General features: G+C 37.5%; 1 protein-coding gene across 1 annotated transcript in view; it reads left to right on the forward strand.

The window, feature by feature from the left end:
* The first annotated feature begins 7,887 nt into the window (after positions 1-7,887).
* The window catches only part of LOC114359029 (ionotropic receptor 75a), a 52,009-nt gene continuing 43,152 nt past the window's right edge, over positions 7,888-16,744 (forward strand). The window contains exons 1-4 of the mRNA XM_028313262.1: positions 7,888-7,922; positions 8,239-8,387; positions 8,845-9,001; positions 12,546-12,885. Coding sequence (XP_028169063.1) covers positions 8,244-8,387; positions 8,845-9,001; positions 12,546-12,885 — 641 coding nt within the window. The 5' untranslated portion in view covers positions 7,888-7,922; positions 8,239-8,243. The remainder of the gene's footprint in view (positions 7,923-8,238; positions 8,388-8,844; positions 9,002-12,545; positions 12,886-16,744) is intronic.

A 16,744-nucleotide genomic window follows, 5' to 3' on the forward strand; every position in this document is an offset into this window, starting at 1 on the left:
AAATTAATGACTGAGACGTTTGATGACTTTAATTAGGTTTTTATTTATGGCATACTTAGAATTGCTCTAGGGCCTTTGAGAAAGCTGCAGACATGTACATTCTCAATTATTTTGTTCTGCAGATAATATCCCAATTTTATTTATGAAGTTGAAGAAGCAGGTTCTTGAGAAAACTAGAATAATTTGTTTATTACATAAAAATAAATTCTGATATTGATACTTTTTTATAAAACCTTTTTTATTATTCAAGTAGGTCAGACTAGTGGTAGGTTATGAATAATTCATTTTTAATTGTGTAAAAACTTTTTAACAGATCCTACTTACTATTTATTACATCGATTTTAAAAAACAGAAACGTCACAGTGACAAATGTCGCGATGATCGCTGATCGCTGCGTGCAGACGCTGCATAGATCGCCGCGACCAATGACAGGACGCGTTGATGTNTCAAGTAGTTCAGACTAGTGGTAGATTATGAATAATTCGTTTTTAATTGTGTAAAAACTTTTTAACAGATCCTACTTACTATTTATTACATCGATTTTAAAAAACAGAAACGTCACAGTGACAAATGTCGCGATGATCGCTGATCGCTGCGTGCAGACGCTGCATAGATCGCCGCGACCAATGACAGGACGCGTTGATGTGAACACATCGCTACAAATTCATACACGCTGTCTGGTCGCCATCGCCATCGTCATCGTGCACGCCGGCTGCACGCGTTGGTCTGGTCTAACCTTAAAAGAAACAGATATACTATCACGGATAACACTGTCACGGCGACAAAAAAGTAACCCGTGCGCGCGCTTTAAAATGTTCACAGTGCTTATCTTACTTCAAGAAATTAATTCATTGCTTTTATCGCCTTAACTATCTAAATTATGCACGTCGATTTCAAGCTTCGTGAAACGGTGCGTAATTTCCTCATTGTTTGCGAGTATTTAATGAATTTATTGAATAATTTCTCGTTAGTCATCACCACCGGCGTGACATCCGTGTGCATCATCAGCTCTGTTACTCACGGGATGAACTTTGATTACCCATCAGGGATATACCTTTACGTAGTTACTGTCACTGTCGCTCATGCTGGCATCTCGCTTGGCATGAGAGGGATGGAAACATTCGAAACTTCGGACAATGTTGTTCGGAGTAGTCACTGGTCCCATAGCTAGTGGGTGGGTGACCAACGCATCCATGTTAGGGCATATACGCCTACTAATCAAAGGTCCCTTTATTTTTACCTTTTTGTGCCTGATTTAATAGAATTTCCTTTCGTTACTACTCGAGGCATGACATCCGTGTGCATCATCAGCTACTCATGCGCTGAACTTTGCCTTTGGTAGTCCCATAGCTTGTGAGTGGGTGAGCAACGCATACGTTAGGGCATTTACGCAGACCTAAGTCCTTTTTATTTTTACCTTTCTGTGCCTAGAGTTATAGAATGACGCACATAGGCGTCGGTCTGACGGAAGGATTAGTGACCTGGTCTCAAGCGATGACGGCACTGCTGCCATTCATTATGTAGGTATATGAACTTGTAAATAGCCCAAATCTCCTTTAGTATTTTTAGTAACTTTTATTATATCGTGGTAGCGTGTCCGGTATAAAAATATGGAACACTTGACAACATAATACAGAAAATCATCATCAAACCATTAAACTTGAATTACCTACAATGAATGGTACAATGATACGCTTACAATTAGCATGACAAAACATAGACACATAGACAGATTTGTTATTAAATTATTGATGTTTATGACCAAATAATTATAGACCAGCTATTCTTAGGTGTGTAAGTGGTACTTAATGTCTCAGTATAGATTGTTGCGCTATAGACGTAGAAACAGTAGACCCACATTTAGGCGTTGCACCACCTGACTTTAAACCGTAACTATAACCATAACCAAAAGTTGAGGGCACCAGACCACGTGGTAAATCACCAATGTGATGGACGGACCAGATCAAGGCCGCAACTAAGTGTTCGGTTAGCGAAAGTGCCCGGAAAGCTGCATTCCGCGAGGAATGGCGCCGTATTACGAGGAGCATCACTGAATCGTGATTCAAAATAATGACCACGACCACTCTGACAAGACTGAGAAGAAGAATAACCATAACCGGCGTTTTTGTATGGAGTTTGACAGAGTTTTGACGTTATGACTAAAGTAAGATGGTGCGACCCAGACATAGACGACCGTATACTTAGTGCCCAGTATAATAAAGAGTCACAAATATCTTATCAATGTCTTTTATCATTAAACCTTCTTAAAGCCTTAGTTGGACTTAAGAGGATTTGAGCCATGTGATTCGCCCACTCTTAGCCTTCCTGTAGATGTCTTAGAAGACGACTATGGAACAAAATTAGGAATATCAGGCCTCCCTAACCCATCTGGCCAGCATGGGCAGTATAGGCTAGGTCGTCCATTTCATCATCATCATCATCATGTCAGCCATAGGACGTCCACTGCTGAACTAATGCAACTAAACAAGCCTCCCCTAATGCTTTCCACGTTGATCAATTGGTAGCGGCCTGCGTCCAGCGTTTCCCTGCTACCTTTACGATGTCGTCGGTCCACCGTTGTAGGTGGACGTCCCACGCTGCGCCTTCCGGTACGCACAGCGTGCTATGGAGAGGGCTATGCTTGGTGTTTCTTTGCGAGATCGAATCAGAAATGAGGAAATCCGTAAACGAACTAAAGTCGCTGACATAGCCCGACGGATTAGCAAGCTGAAGTGGCAATGGGCAGGGCACATAGTACGCAGAACTGACGGCCGATGGGGCAGCAAGGTTCTGGTCGTCCATTTAACTTGGTAAATTAGAGAGGGTCGTGCTTCTGCAGTCAACACTACATTAAATAAATAAATATCCTTGGACATTTTACACTGCGCTTCTAGTCCCAAACTAAGCAAAGCTTGTACTATGGGTACTAGACAACGGATATAAACATACTTAAATACTTTTTTTTTTTGTAAATACATACATATTATACATAGAAAACACCCAGTCCAATACAAACAAATATGTTCATGCACACAAATGTTTGAACTGTGCGGGAATCGAACCCGCTACCTCCGGAATAGTTGTCCGTTTCGAACCACTACACCAAACGGCCGACAATAACTGATGACGATGATTTTTTTCAATTGAAATTCTTGTCCTGTGGACTTACTGTTCACCTATTAGTTTCATTATTCGAGTGGTGTATAAGGAAAACCGCAGTACTAATCATAAATTGGGGTCGCTTTGGGGATTGCAGAAATAGGGAGCCAAAACTGGTATTAACCTGTTATTATACTCGTATTTAATGGACAGGATATTTACAGAATTCTTAGACATTTGAACACATAAAAAGCAATTTATGAATCTACTAATATATGTATAGTATGACTTTTATGTCACTTCACGATAAATTAACTAGGTAAATACTTACCTACCCACTTATTCTGAAAAGGATGTTTTGATTACGTAACGCTACCATAGTAGGTATAATATTGAGTATTTACCTACTAAGTATGCGACAACTTCCAATTTCTTTTTACTCTCCTGGAATAGATTTCTCTCCTACATAAGCTATACAGAAAAAGTTTTCCTGCTCCTATCAAAAAGCATCTTCGCCTTAAATTACTCGTCCGTCAAATTCCAAGAAACTGCAAGCTGCAATTGTGCAGAGAAATGAGTTATCGACGGACAGACGCACAACAGAATTATGTATATTACGCTCTTGACACACTTCGAGGGCTGCCCTGCGTTGTTTATGGGGAAAACGCGTTAAAGCAATACCAAGAAACATAACGCACATGGTAAAACTTTTAGCAAGTAGTTACTGAGTGCTTAAGTATTTAGCCTACATATACAAAGTATTTAAACACTGTAATCATGTTTTACTGTAACTGAAGTTCTAGGTTTAGATGAAGGCACATCAGACGTTTCAATTAGAAAGGGTTCCTTCTCTTTCTTGAAAACTCCCTTTTGCTGGACAAATTCCTCCTGCAACAGCCCTGTGATGCCTGCATCCATTTCGATTTCAACCTTCAGCAAGTCGTTGGTCCATCGAGTTAAAGACATGTCCACAGTTTTTCAGGTGCGTAGCCGCTACTGATAATTTTTAAGTCTAAACGGCCACAGAAAGTGTATTTCAACAATAAAAAAATTTAAAAAAAATGAACTTATATTGAGAACTTTAAGTTTGCATGGACCTTTACTATTTATTATCACGGATATTGCCTACAAGTTTCATACCTCTCAGAATTAATCAGAAAGATTGCACTAACTACAGATTACGTCAACATCGATTATGAAGAAAGGGCTCATGATTCATGGTGAATCCATGTCATTAATGAGCTCATGGCACAAAAAAGCTCTCAGTTACTTTTTGTAGAGTCAAAAATTGAGTCATACAGTTAAACGTCGCACTGATCTTGCTAACTAATAAATCTTACCCAATGCCACAGAGATATTTATTTAAGGTATGTACAGTTATAGTTACATAGAATAGGTACCACTCGTAATCTTTCCAGCGCCACGTCAAATACAAAAGCCATCACTCTGAAGCTTGATAAATTATGATATCAATATAATCATTGTATTCATTATTATTCACTTTACAATACTCAATTAGCCTATTACTGACATCATTTTTAAGGCGGATTAATCCGTCGTTGGTGGATATCCTGATGTACGCATGTATCCGTCATTGGCGTTGAAAAGGTTAAATTGTTCACAAAAGTGAGTACCTAGTTTCCTTTCATTTAAGTACTCGTAAATACATGCTTACTTTGTACAGTACGACTGTAATTTATTGAATATGGTAACAATATTGTGGTTCTGATTTTTCAACTGCTGAACGTTTGTAAATAAATAAGCAGTGATATACGACTGGTCCCATTCTCGAGGTTCCGTGAGCCATGCATATGATTGAATTTTAAATTAATTAGGAACAAAAAAACGAAGTGATTGCTACATGTTTAATCTGTCACCAATTCGCGACTGATAAGATGATGATTTTTCCACCAAGTAAATTCGCGACTGGTGAGATATTATATTTCTGTCTGAAAATATAGAATTTAAATTAGCTAAATAGTCCAGTCAATGAATGCCTTAACGACGGTGTAGAGAGAAATCCGTGGAACACAATTTCTGACCTCTGGACTTTATTTAGCCTAGTTAGGTGGTGAACATAGCAAAAGTCCCCGCCCTTAGCCCTTGAGCCGGCGGGGAGAGGGGGGTTTAAAGGTACCACTTTTCGGTTTTTCGCTTAATCCTCGGAAACTATGCATCCTAGTGACATGACTACTATGAACCAAAAAAAGCTTATTCAATTTGCTACAGGTGAGACCGTCAAGTTTTTCTATATCTTGTATAGTTTTTGCGGCATCTGCTCTAGAAGGTCTGTAAAATTCGAAATTTTATTGTTGTCTTACATGTTCCCATCAGGAGAAAACCGACTAAATCAACATTGAGCAAACACTATAGACATGCGGGAGCATGTTAAGCCTAGTTCCATGGAGGGGACTGCACCGTGCGTATATTTAGACGAACCAATTAGAGCCACTTTTGACTCCTCATCGTTCAAAAACTACTGTGCATTAACACTTCAAATTTGGCTCATGTATTGAGACTTGCAAGATATACATCAGCTTCAAATTTCATAAATATACCTCAAACGGTTATTTAGGTATTGACGTTCAAAAATCGATATTTAGAGCACTACTATCTATCTATCACATGTGAAATGTTAAAATTTACTGGTTTTTTATTTGTTCCTTTGTATTTACATAACTACCTTTCTGGATGCCAAGTTTGAACCTTCGAGGTCATTTTGGACGTCAATATCTAAAGAACCGTTTGAGGCATATTTATGAAATTTGAAACTGATGTATATCTTGCAAGTCTCAACACATGAGCTAAATTTGAAGTGTTAATGCACAGTAGTTTTTGAGTGATGAGGAGTCAAAAGTGGCTCAAAGTGATTCGTCTAAATATACGCACGGTGTAGTCCCCTCGCTGGAACTAGGCTTAACATGCTCCCTCATGTCTAGAATGATTGCCCAATGTTGATTTAGTCGATTTTCTCCTGATGGGAACATGTAAGACAAAAATAAAATTTCCAATATTACAGACCTTCTAGAGCAGATGCCGCGAAAACTATACAATTTATAGAAAAACTTGACTATCTCATCTGTAGCAAATTGAATATGCTTTTTTTGGTTCATAGTAGTCATGTCACTAGGACGCATAGTTTCCGAAGATTAAGCGAAAAACCGAAAAGTGGCACCTTTAAACCCCCCTCTCCCTGCCGGCTCAAGGGCTAAGGGCGGGGACTTTTGCTATGTTCACCTCCTAACTAGTCTAAATAAAGTCCTGAAGTCAGAAATTGTGTTCTACAGTTTTCCATCTATAATGCTTTATTGACTGGACTAAAAGCTTTATGCGAACTATGCATATTTGCACATAAGATACACCTGTCGCAAACTATGTTTTATTAAAGAGTCATTGATGGATAAACGTACCATTTACCTCGAAATAAAACGCCCGTCATCGCTCTACATTTCCCAACCGAACCCTAACATTTTTCAACGATGTCTACTCACACAATATTCACTCACAGAATATTCTATTAGCCGGTATATTTCGACTCGCGAACGTGTCATTAAGTGGAGCGACCATCTGCGCAATTCACTTACCCTTAACCCTAAGGTACAGGCGAGGGCAAAAGTGTTTACAGGAAAAAAACTAAAAAAAAGTTTCAACTCCCCTGACTCAGTCAGCAAGTAACATACAGTTAGCATGTTACTGGCTGACTGACTGTAAAAAATCATACAGTTGTGTAGTTGACACCAGTAACCAATAAGATACAATTTTCATTTAATTTTAGTCCTGTAAACTGCGTAAGTCGCTCGCAGAGTGGAAGCTGCGTACCGGAAAACGCAGCGTGGGACGTCCACCCACAAGTTGGACCGACGACATCATAAAGGTAGCAGAAAAGCGCTGGACGCAGGCCGCTACCAACCAGGTAACATGGAAAGCATTGGGGGAGGCCTATGTTCAGCAGTGGACGTCCTATGGCTGAAATGATGATGATAATGATGAAACTGCGTAAATTTGATTATTGGTGGCTTTGAAATCAATAAAATTGTCAGTCAATTAAGTTTGTGACCAGACGCGTCTAAGCTCCCATTGCAAGTAGCGTTCCCAAGTTCCGAGAGGAAATCATTGGGAAATCATGCTGCAATTATTGTATTAAAGAGTTGTATCTGATGATAGAGATTATCTTTATCCTCCTTTTTGTAAAATATTTCTTGTTTAAAAACTTCCGTCCGGAAAAAAACGAAATGAGTTAGGCTTTTTAAGAAATAAAGAATTGTGTGCGTAACTGTACACTGTAAACAAACGCATAAGTAGCTTTTAAGTAGCTACTTAAGTATTTTCTTTATGTGACAGTAATTCAGTTAGTTAATATGACTCCACAAGGCTTTCAAATGGTCTGATTAGATCATTTAAATAATTATTTTGATTGCTTTACTAATAAAATATTCTGAAGTAATTTCAAGTGCAATTTAAATTGAATATTTTCCGATTAATCGATATAATATTGACTTATTAAAATAATTGACCTCCGAGAACTGATTTTTTTTTGTTGAAACTGGCTGGAAACCAATTAAAGTAAAAAAAAGAGCGTAAAAACAAAACTTCATAAATTCGAAGATTCAAATTCCAAAAGAAAAACAAATGACATTCGCACATTTAATCGTCTTCTAAACACAGATATAAAATGAAATTGATTACGGTTTTGATTTTAATCAATCTCGTACTAGTTTCTTCAAATTCCTCTAAAGAAAATTTTGCAGAAGTGTTGACATCTTTTATCGCTCTAGATAACAGACCTACATCAGTTTTAATACCTAATTTGTGTTGGAGCCAATGTAAGTATGTACTAAATAAAATTTAGGCTTGGGTAAGTACTAGATACATGATAGGTAGGCGTATCAAGTATGTATTTACTTACTTACCTGCAGCCTACAAAATTAAAGTATTTTTGTTCATGTTCAATTTAAAAAATGACTTGCATTAAAATGCACCTAAGTGTCCTTCACACTTGATTAATTCTTGATTAACATAAAAAGTCAATTTTCAATGTTCTGCATGTTTTATTTTATCTTGTATTTATTAAGCTAACAGTGGCTTAAAATATTATTAAATATCGATCAAGGTTCTTTCAAATCGATATAATTTTTTTAGATACTATGACGTCAATGGCCAAAAGATTGGGTGAGGCTGGTCTTAACGTGGCAAGATCGCTGCAGAAAAATAGAACCGAGTTTTATTTGCAACATGCACTTGTAATGTACGATTTGGACTGCCCAGGGTCAGCTGGATTCTTGAAGAAGGTATGTTACAAATTTGCTTTCTTACTGAAGGAAGATTGCTTACACCTTCGGCCTGATCATCACTTTCCATCAGGTAAGATGCGAGCTACCCCGTTGTATGTAAAAAAAAACTTCTATAAATCAGTCTTAATTCCATTCCGGTAAAGGGATCAGTTGAGATTTCGTAAATTCTGATAGAATCCTTATCCTCGTATCTCCAAACTCTAGCTTCCTCCTATTTTCTTTGTTAATTTCGTCCAAGGATCAGACACTCTTATTTAACTTTCCCCCTAAGACGTTTGGCCTTTGCTGATTGTGCTTACATTGGTGGACTGTGGTTATGGTTAAACTGTATGACTACACATAAGCCGCAAAAGTGGAGACGAGGGACGGAAATTCCAACTGCCATTCACTGAAGATTTGACTAAAGATACCTGTCTTGGTCTGTTCCGCTTAAATTTATTGGTAATCCTTCTAGGCAAGCGATGAAGGCTATTTCAAGTCCCCCTACCGCTGGCTGCTTTTGGACTTGGGGAATAGTCACAGCATGAACGAATTCGAGGAGTTGGAGATGGTGGTGGACAGTGACGTGGTGGTCCTCCGGAAGATTGGAGACGAATATCAGTTTATTGAGAGTGAGTAATACTGAATGAAACCTCTTCTAAAAGATCAAACCGTTCCAAAATGGCCTAAATAGTTGATATAGATTTATGTATGTATGACGTATGTACATGAATTTTGAGGGTCAAAAGACTTGGGGTTGAGAATATTAAATTCAAATTGCATCCCTACAGAAGCTTCATGCCCATTTTCACCATTAATCCCTAATTTATAAGTGACCCCTTTGAAAACAAAATTCCTGTGGTGTGTTAAGGGCCTGTTAGCGGGCATCAGCATTTTTTTCGCGATTCGATGTAATGATGCTTAACATGTGGTCTTTAAAGGGCAGCTGTATGGTTGCAATAACAATAAATAAGAGCTAGATTCCATTGATAACTACATGCCTATACGAATAACATTCCTGTGAACAATACTGCATGTTATTACGATTGATCATTCAATTTATAATCCTCCATTGGCGTCGATTAAGCTGTTAAGCCGATGGCCAGCGGTTGATTAATGACAGCAGTTAACGTGATTCTGAACCGATGATTAGGGGCAAGTGTATAATTTATCAAATAACGCTTACACGGCGCTTAGGGTAAATGTAAATCAGAATAATTATCATAATTCTAGAGTTAGCTAAATTCGTAGTTTTCTTGCTCTACATTTCTTAGCTTACTCAATCAGGACTGCTAGATAGTTGAGGCTGGAGCGGAGAGCACAGGCAAAGGTCACTTTAATTAAACTATGCTGCCTAATTTCTCGCAAAAGGATCTGTCAATTCGACAGTCTAACTCATTTTACTGCTCTCTCATTTGTGCGCTCGTGAATTTCGCGCATATCATCAAGCTGATATCTATCCAATCTCTACCTTGCGATCTCTCAATATTGCAAAGGAGAGGGTTTAACGCTGCGCTTGTCTCTACTATATGTAGTTCTTCTCTCCAAAACTCGTAGCCTCAAATGCCTTACGTCACTTGATACTAAGTTGAGCTTGAATGAACGTGTGCCATGGAGCTTATCTTGGTATCAAGTGACGTAGGATATCTTGCGGTCCCCTCTCGTACTAAAAACCATAACTACCGCAGATCTGACCAACATAATATTACCATGGATCATTTATCATATCAATAACTTTTGTTCTAATTAAAATTATAATGTTAATTATAATGTCCTACTAACTAGCCCATGTAGCCGCGACAAAACGGCGTCCGTTGCAAAAAATCAGGATGAATAAAACCTCAAGTTCTAACTTCGAAATGAGTAGTCGCAAATTACTAGTTTGGCTTCAAATACCTAAAAACAAGTTTACATCCTAATCAAGCATCAAATTCCTTTCGGTTCACAGTCGTATCGATTATTCCTTATACGAATTCATTGCACATAGCTGCTAGGTATGCCAAATATTTGTCGAGTGTTTATAGACATAATTTAGGAATAGTTTTTGCAGCAGGTACTTGAATTCTAAATCCAATGTTGTCTGGAGGTGATAGAGATACGTATTCAGACAGAACAGTGAGTTATTCATATCATTTACTTACTATGCCTAGGATACAATAAGTTCTGGACTGAGAAAGAAAGAAGAAAATCCTGGCAACACACCTATGTTGTAATTATTGTAACTCATATAAAAATGACGACGACATCTTTACGTGAGTTACATAATATTATTATGTGCTCACGACTTGATGTTTCGGCTGCTATTCTGCAGCCCCGTGTTTCTTTATTTTAGTTGGAATGGAACGCAAAAGTTTATAAGCACCTGTAACTCCTCCGGGGCTGCGGATGTCTATAGGTTCACTTACCATCAGGTGATCCGTCTGCTCGTTTGCCTCCTGACCCATAAAAAAATCGAACCTCCACCACCTCTCACGAACTAGCTTCAGTTTAAATTCTAGAAAGATTGTCAAGGGGTGATCAAGCAAAAGCTACAGCGCTTCCATTAATGCCTCCATGTTCCTCTATACTTAAAGCTTACAAAAACATGAATCATGACACCGATTTGCAATTAACACTAATACTTATTCAAATTAGAATACGTTATCCAGTACTTATTGAATGTAGGTAACACCTGTCAGTGAGCTTTTAGTTAGTGATTACTTTATCGATGTAGACACACCTATTTCAGAATTAATTGCAATAACTGCATAATAAATCAATTAGTTATTCATAGAGGAGTGCCAGACTAAAGATGCCTTTAGGTAAATATTGGTAACTTTAATAAAACTAAGTTACATAAGAGGGAGGTAGGTAGACCACCTGCTTCAAACGCAGAGGTCCCGGGTTCGATTCCCAGTGGGGGCAGATTTTTTGTACGGGCATTATGCTGAGTGGAAGCCTATTTGGCAGAATTTTTAATTTTTTTTTATCGTATTAATTTTCTGTAGTTTGTTGTTCTAGTGTGCCAAATAAATGTATTTTCTTTCTTCTTTCTTTTTGGTAGGGCTTGTTCTAAGTCCGCCTGGCTAGTTACCACCATCTTACCTAAGTTTGTCGCCATAACAACAATGTTAACAGCATGGTTGTGTTCCGGCAGTTAGAGGTAAGATAGCCAGTTCCTCCGTGGTTGAGGATTCCGGGTGAAGCTCGCTTCCACCTTCGGCCTGATCGTCACTTACCATCAGGTGAGATACTGGCCAAGAGCTTCCTCGTTGTGGATAAAAAAAGGACCCAATTTCTTAATTACAGATCAAATGAATTTATTTATCTACGAGCATCTACGAGTAGCTCTCTTGCTTCACGTTGATTGACATTGACAATGGCAGTATTGAATTTGTGTGTACCACTAGGAATCAACTAGCTGTCCGTATCAATAGAGTCCAACTTCTTAGTTACGTTAGAATTAACATGGTAGTTATTGCAATATTGTAATAAAGTAGTAAACATTCTTAGAAACAGCTTCATCAAAACAAAACATGTAGTACTTACTTAGATATAAACAAAGCATTAACGCTACCGGATCAAATCTCTTTTTAATTGATTTCCTCGCAACAACTGCATGTGCTATTATTATAATTGATTACATGCGCACACCTTACAATACTATGTTTAGTATCTTCGTTGGATCTCACAATGTATTTATCTTAAGCAATAAAGTTCCTAAGCTAATAAATTGTACGCAGTAGCTATGACAAGCAAAGTTTCGAATGAAAAAAATAACAATAACATAGGACTAAAGACTGAAAATTAACCTACCTCTTTATTTCTGTTACCGGTAAACTCATCATCGTCATCATCATCATCTCAGTCATAGGACGTCCACTGCTGAACATAGGCCTCCCCCGATGCTTTCTATTTTGCCCGGTTGGTAACGGCCTGCGTCCAGCGCCTTCCTGTAAACTGCTTACATTGTAATCAATTTTGTTAGCTATTGGTAGATTGGATCTTGGAAAAGGGCCTGCGGAATGTTTTTTATTCCGATCTCAACATTTGTTGAAACATTTTTTAGAAGTCACAGGTTTCCGATCTCTGAATGCGTTATGAAGGCTTTTTTGTGCTACAATGATGTAATCATTTTATCACTAGTAGCCTGTTTTTCACTACACTCACTTTCAGATATTTTATAAATATTTTCAGCCTACAAAGTATCCACAAACTCTGAAGTCATCCAGACCCATCGGGCTACATGGCGCCCACTAAAATACGATTCCAGAAACTCAACCTCAAAGCAAAATACTTCCAACTCCATAGAAGAAGATAAAGTAACCAACGTAGACACTTCTAGCTCAATACAAGAAGTAAAAATCAACACAAATACTCCCTCAACAATCACTGTTGATAAATACGGAGTTATAGAAGATTACAGAAGAACCAAAGTGCTGTCTACTAGAAGACGGGATCTAAGGAGGCATACGCTGACGATGGTTAATGTTATCACTGATAGCAATGACACCAGAAAGCATTTGGATGACAGACTGTAAGTTTTGCTTTACTTACCATGTCCTTTATCTTTTTTTTTTCGTTGTCAGTATTCTCTTTTTTTTTAAGTCTAAATCGATTCTCGTAGCTCCTATTTTCTTCCCAATTGGTTATTTCATCGTATTGTGTCCAATGTCAGTTAGTTAAACTTTTCCCTATAGTTGATCATAGAGTCATAGAGCCTTACTCGTTATGTTTTATGTAAAGCTCTAGATCATAACTACGTAAGAAAGAGATGAAACAATCCGTTTTGTTTTATTTCGGTGTAAACAACCTGTAGTAAGTTACCAATGTATTCAGTAAATGAGTAACAATATTAACATCATTCAGCCTATGGCAGTTCACTTTTGGACGTCCCTGAAATCGTTGGTCCATCGCGGGTGGTCTCCATTCTAGAACCCGTTAACCGATATAATTTTAAATAACGATTTAGTACCTAAGTATTTTGCTCACCAGTTAATAATATTAATAATTAAATTCCAAGAAGTTAATAAGTAATAATATTTCAATTCTCATGCTAATTTTACTTGTCCAACAAGTCTCCACGATGGCACAATTTAATATTATTACATTTGCATAAATAACTAAACTTGTTTGGCAGAGCTTAATTTAATCAGTCAGTGTATAGCAACATAACGGATTATTTTCTACATTAATTAATTCTAGAGCAATTCTGTACCAGGCTCAGGGATTTTAAATATGTATAAATAACTCTTATTACAATCAGTTTAAGTTTTTCTACATTATTCCATTAATCACTAAGCTGTGTAGACGTCATCATGACAAAAATCATTAATCATACCAGACATTTTAGAATTACATAGTTATATTTTTATCTGATAACATCAGTTTGCTAATAACGTTGTACCCATGGACCTATAAAAAAAGTCGGACGGATTCTCATCAACAAAATACTGTGACATTAGGATACACCAGCTTGCCTGTACGTACAGGCCGGCACGCACACATTCACACCCTGTTACACCACTTCGAGTGCAAACTTCACACAGTTGACACATTTAAGCAGCGAAAAAACAACACGAATACGACATGTCTTGTGTGATGAAATTGTGTAAAAATCGTTCTGTTCGAACAAACAAAAATTAAGGAATCACATTTCACAGGCAAAATAATAATCCAATCACTTATTTCCCGACATTAAAATATTGAAATTAATTGAAATCAAACGTCATTCACTCGAAAAAATAATACGTCAAAGACAAGAATGGCTACTGGGTAACATCTCGCATTACCTCGGAGCAAAAAATGGCTACTGGTTAACATCGCGCGTTAACTTGGAGCTAAAAATGGGTCAAAGTTACGCGTCGTGTCACAACGCTTATAATAAAAATGTACGAGCACTTGCACAAAATAGTTGTTAAAACCAACCTTGTGTTGGGTCTAATTCTCGTCACTACACTGCACAACTTAAAATAATTACGTTTTTTGTCGGTAAAAACGTCCTGGTGACGTCACTTAAGCATTTTTCTTATACTGCGTGCGGTCGTTGCGCGTGCGCACAAAGGAATGAGACCGCTCGGACACCGAGCCCACAGCGTGGTAGGGGTGGGGTTGCCCGCTCTTTTGTTTTTTACTACTACTACGCTGAATATTGTGTGCGGATTGGGTTGTCGTACAGGGGTACTACATGGTAAAATAAATCTCGGAGGCGAAAGCAGGATAATTGATATAGATTTGTTATTTTTAAAGTAATGACTAGTTCATGGTAAATAGATCCACAGTCTAGAATGCATGATGGCCGCCGGTCAATATTTTTAAAGGAAAATAGTAATATTTCACTATGTAATAGTAAGTAAAGAAAGTAAAAAACACTCACCATTACTGCCGTTAATACTCGAATCACTCAAAAACACGTTTGACTTTGCATTTCACTATTTTTCAACCCGTTTCGCAACTTCACAGTTCTATTTTCTTGGAATCTCCATATTGACCACAGATTAAACATCAAATAATACAGTTTTAATTTTTATGAGGTTTGCTTTGCACCACGAGTCAACTGACATACTTTGAATGAAAATGAGCTCAAATAATGCGAAATAATTAAACTCAAGCAAATACGTATAAATGTAAATACTTAAGTATTTTCGAAGCTTTCATCTTTTCAATTAATTGTGAATAATGCCAATATTGGCAGTTGGCGCACTTAGAACTCAGTGTAGTTAGTACGTCACGTGACAATCAATGGCGGCAATCAATCATGATCGGAAAGTAATTAAGACGCTCTGATCACTGGAAACAGCCTTTATTTGGCACTAATTATAATAGGCAAACGAATTTTCATTAATTACGATTACTTATTGACGATTAGATTGAAAACAAATAGGTTTTAAGTAAAGTTTTTCATTAAATGTTTGTCACTTAATTTATTGTAGGAGGAAACTTCGATGTATGTAAAAAAATTTTCAAATGACTACAATTTAAAAAATGAAAAACTGTCATTTTTTCTGGGTTTGCAACTGACGGTGCAACGTTAAACTTAGTTTCAAAATAATTTACGATTGTGCAATCAGTTGACATTATAATGGCACACGTGACATTGGCGAAATCGTGGTTCCCAAAACCAGGACATTGCCGTAAAAAAAAAGAAGAAGGCTTTTGTTTACGGGGGTGTAATCATGTTTTTGCCTGCGGAATTTGAATGAATCACCCCAATCGTCACTTACCTCCAGTAGTTACTATTTTTAGACCATTTTCTTTACGCATATCCGAAAATTGGATGACTTTAGCGCCTATTCCGAATATTATAAACATAGCAATTTGTTGGCTAACTTTCTTTGGGCAGCAATCCACAAAATATGTTTATCATCTGTGGAAATCTAACAATGTTTAAAATCCGCATTGTGTATTCAGTGTTGCCTTCTTATAACGTTTTTCATCCATTGCCGTTCTATAACTGGCTCTATGCCCATGAATGATGCCATCACTGTCCTACTTTATTGGGATAAAAAAGAGTTATATTTGGATAATCTACAACATACTTACAATAAGGTGGGTGTTGTTGTAAGCAAAAATCCTTCGTAAAAAATTAGAAACTGTTGAAAGCGTAGCGAGCAGCCTTGATAAATATTCCATTCATGACACCTTTATTTAATTTAGTAATTAATGCGTCCACATTATTTGTGATTATCTTAGGGTCTCCACTTACAGCGCGTGTTTTGCCCTAAACAATCAACAAAAACATGTCAACATTTAAGAAAATTACTTTGAGACTGGAAACCACTCCTTACTGTCGGCCTTACTGTCTACGAACAAGTTAGTAATCTTAAGGAATCCTGCTGCCCCTAGATTTATTGTGAAGGAGCCTACACTTTTTCCGTAGTAAAGTTTCTACAGAAGCCTCGCGAGCCTCGTAACGAATTTCCGAAGGCTAAGGCGAAGCAGCTCCAAATCTCGCCGTAACGTGCGTGGATTTGCGATGACGCCTCAAGCGTCCATTCAATAGGTTTGTTTGACATTTCAACAACAAATTGGACTCAAGCGCTGGGATATAGTACAGGAAAAACAGCCAGTACTAAAGCTACTTTGGCCGACCCGGGAAAAAATAAAAAAGCGCTTTTTCTTCATAATATTTTTAATACTTATACTTATTCATTAAAATAACTTAATATGGTATTTGGATTTCATTGATATCTTCGTACCTACTGTCTTAATGGAATCTTTTGGTGGGTAATAAGTAAGCGGATGCAACGATCTATAAACAAACCGAAAATCACCAATCATAAAAGTGAACGAACATAATATATGAAAGAATAAGGTGCTCGTTCTTCTTTGTCCCATTTTAGTGCCCGGGATTCGTCAAATTTGATAAAGTCCTCGCAACAAGATTTGGTCTGTGG

Source organism: Ostrinia furnacalis, unplaced genomic scaffold (assembly GCF_004193835.3).
Source record: "Ostrinia furnacalis isolate ACB-3 unplaced genomic scaffold, ASM419383v2 OfSCF0312, whole genome shotgun sequence".
Classification (NCBI taxonomy): domain Eukaryota; kingdom Metazoa; phylum Arthropoda; class Insecta; order Lepidoptera; family Crambidae; genus Ostrinia; species Ostrinia furnacalis.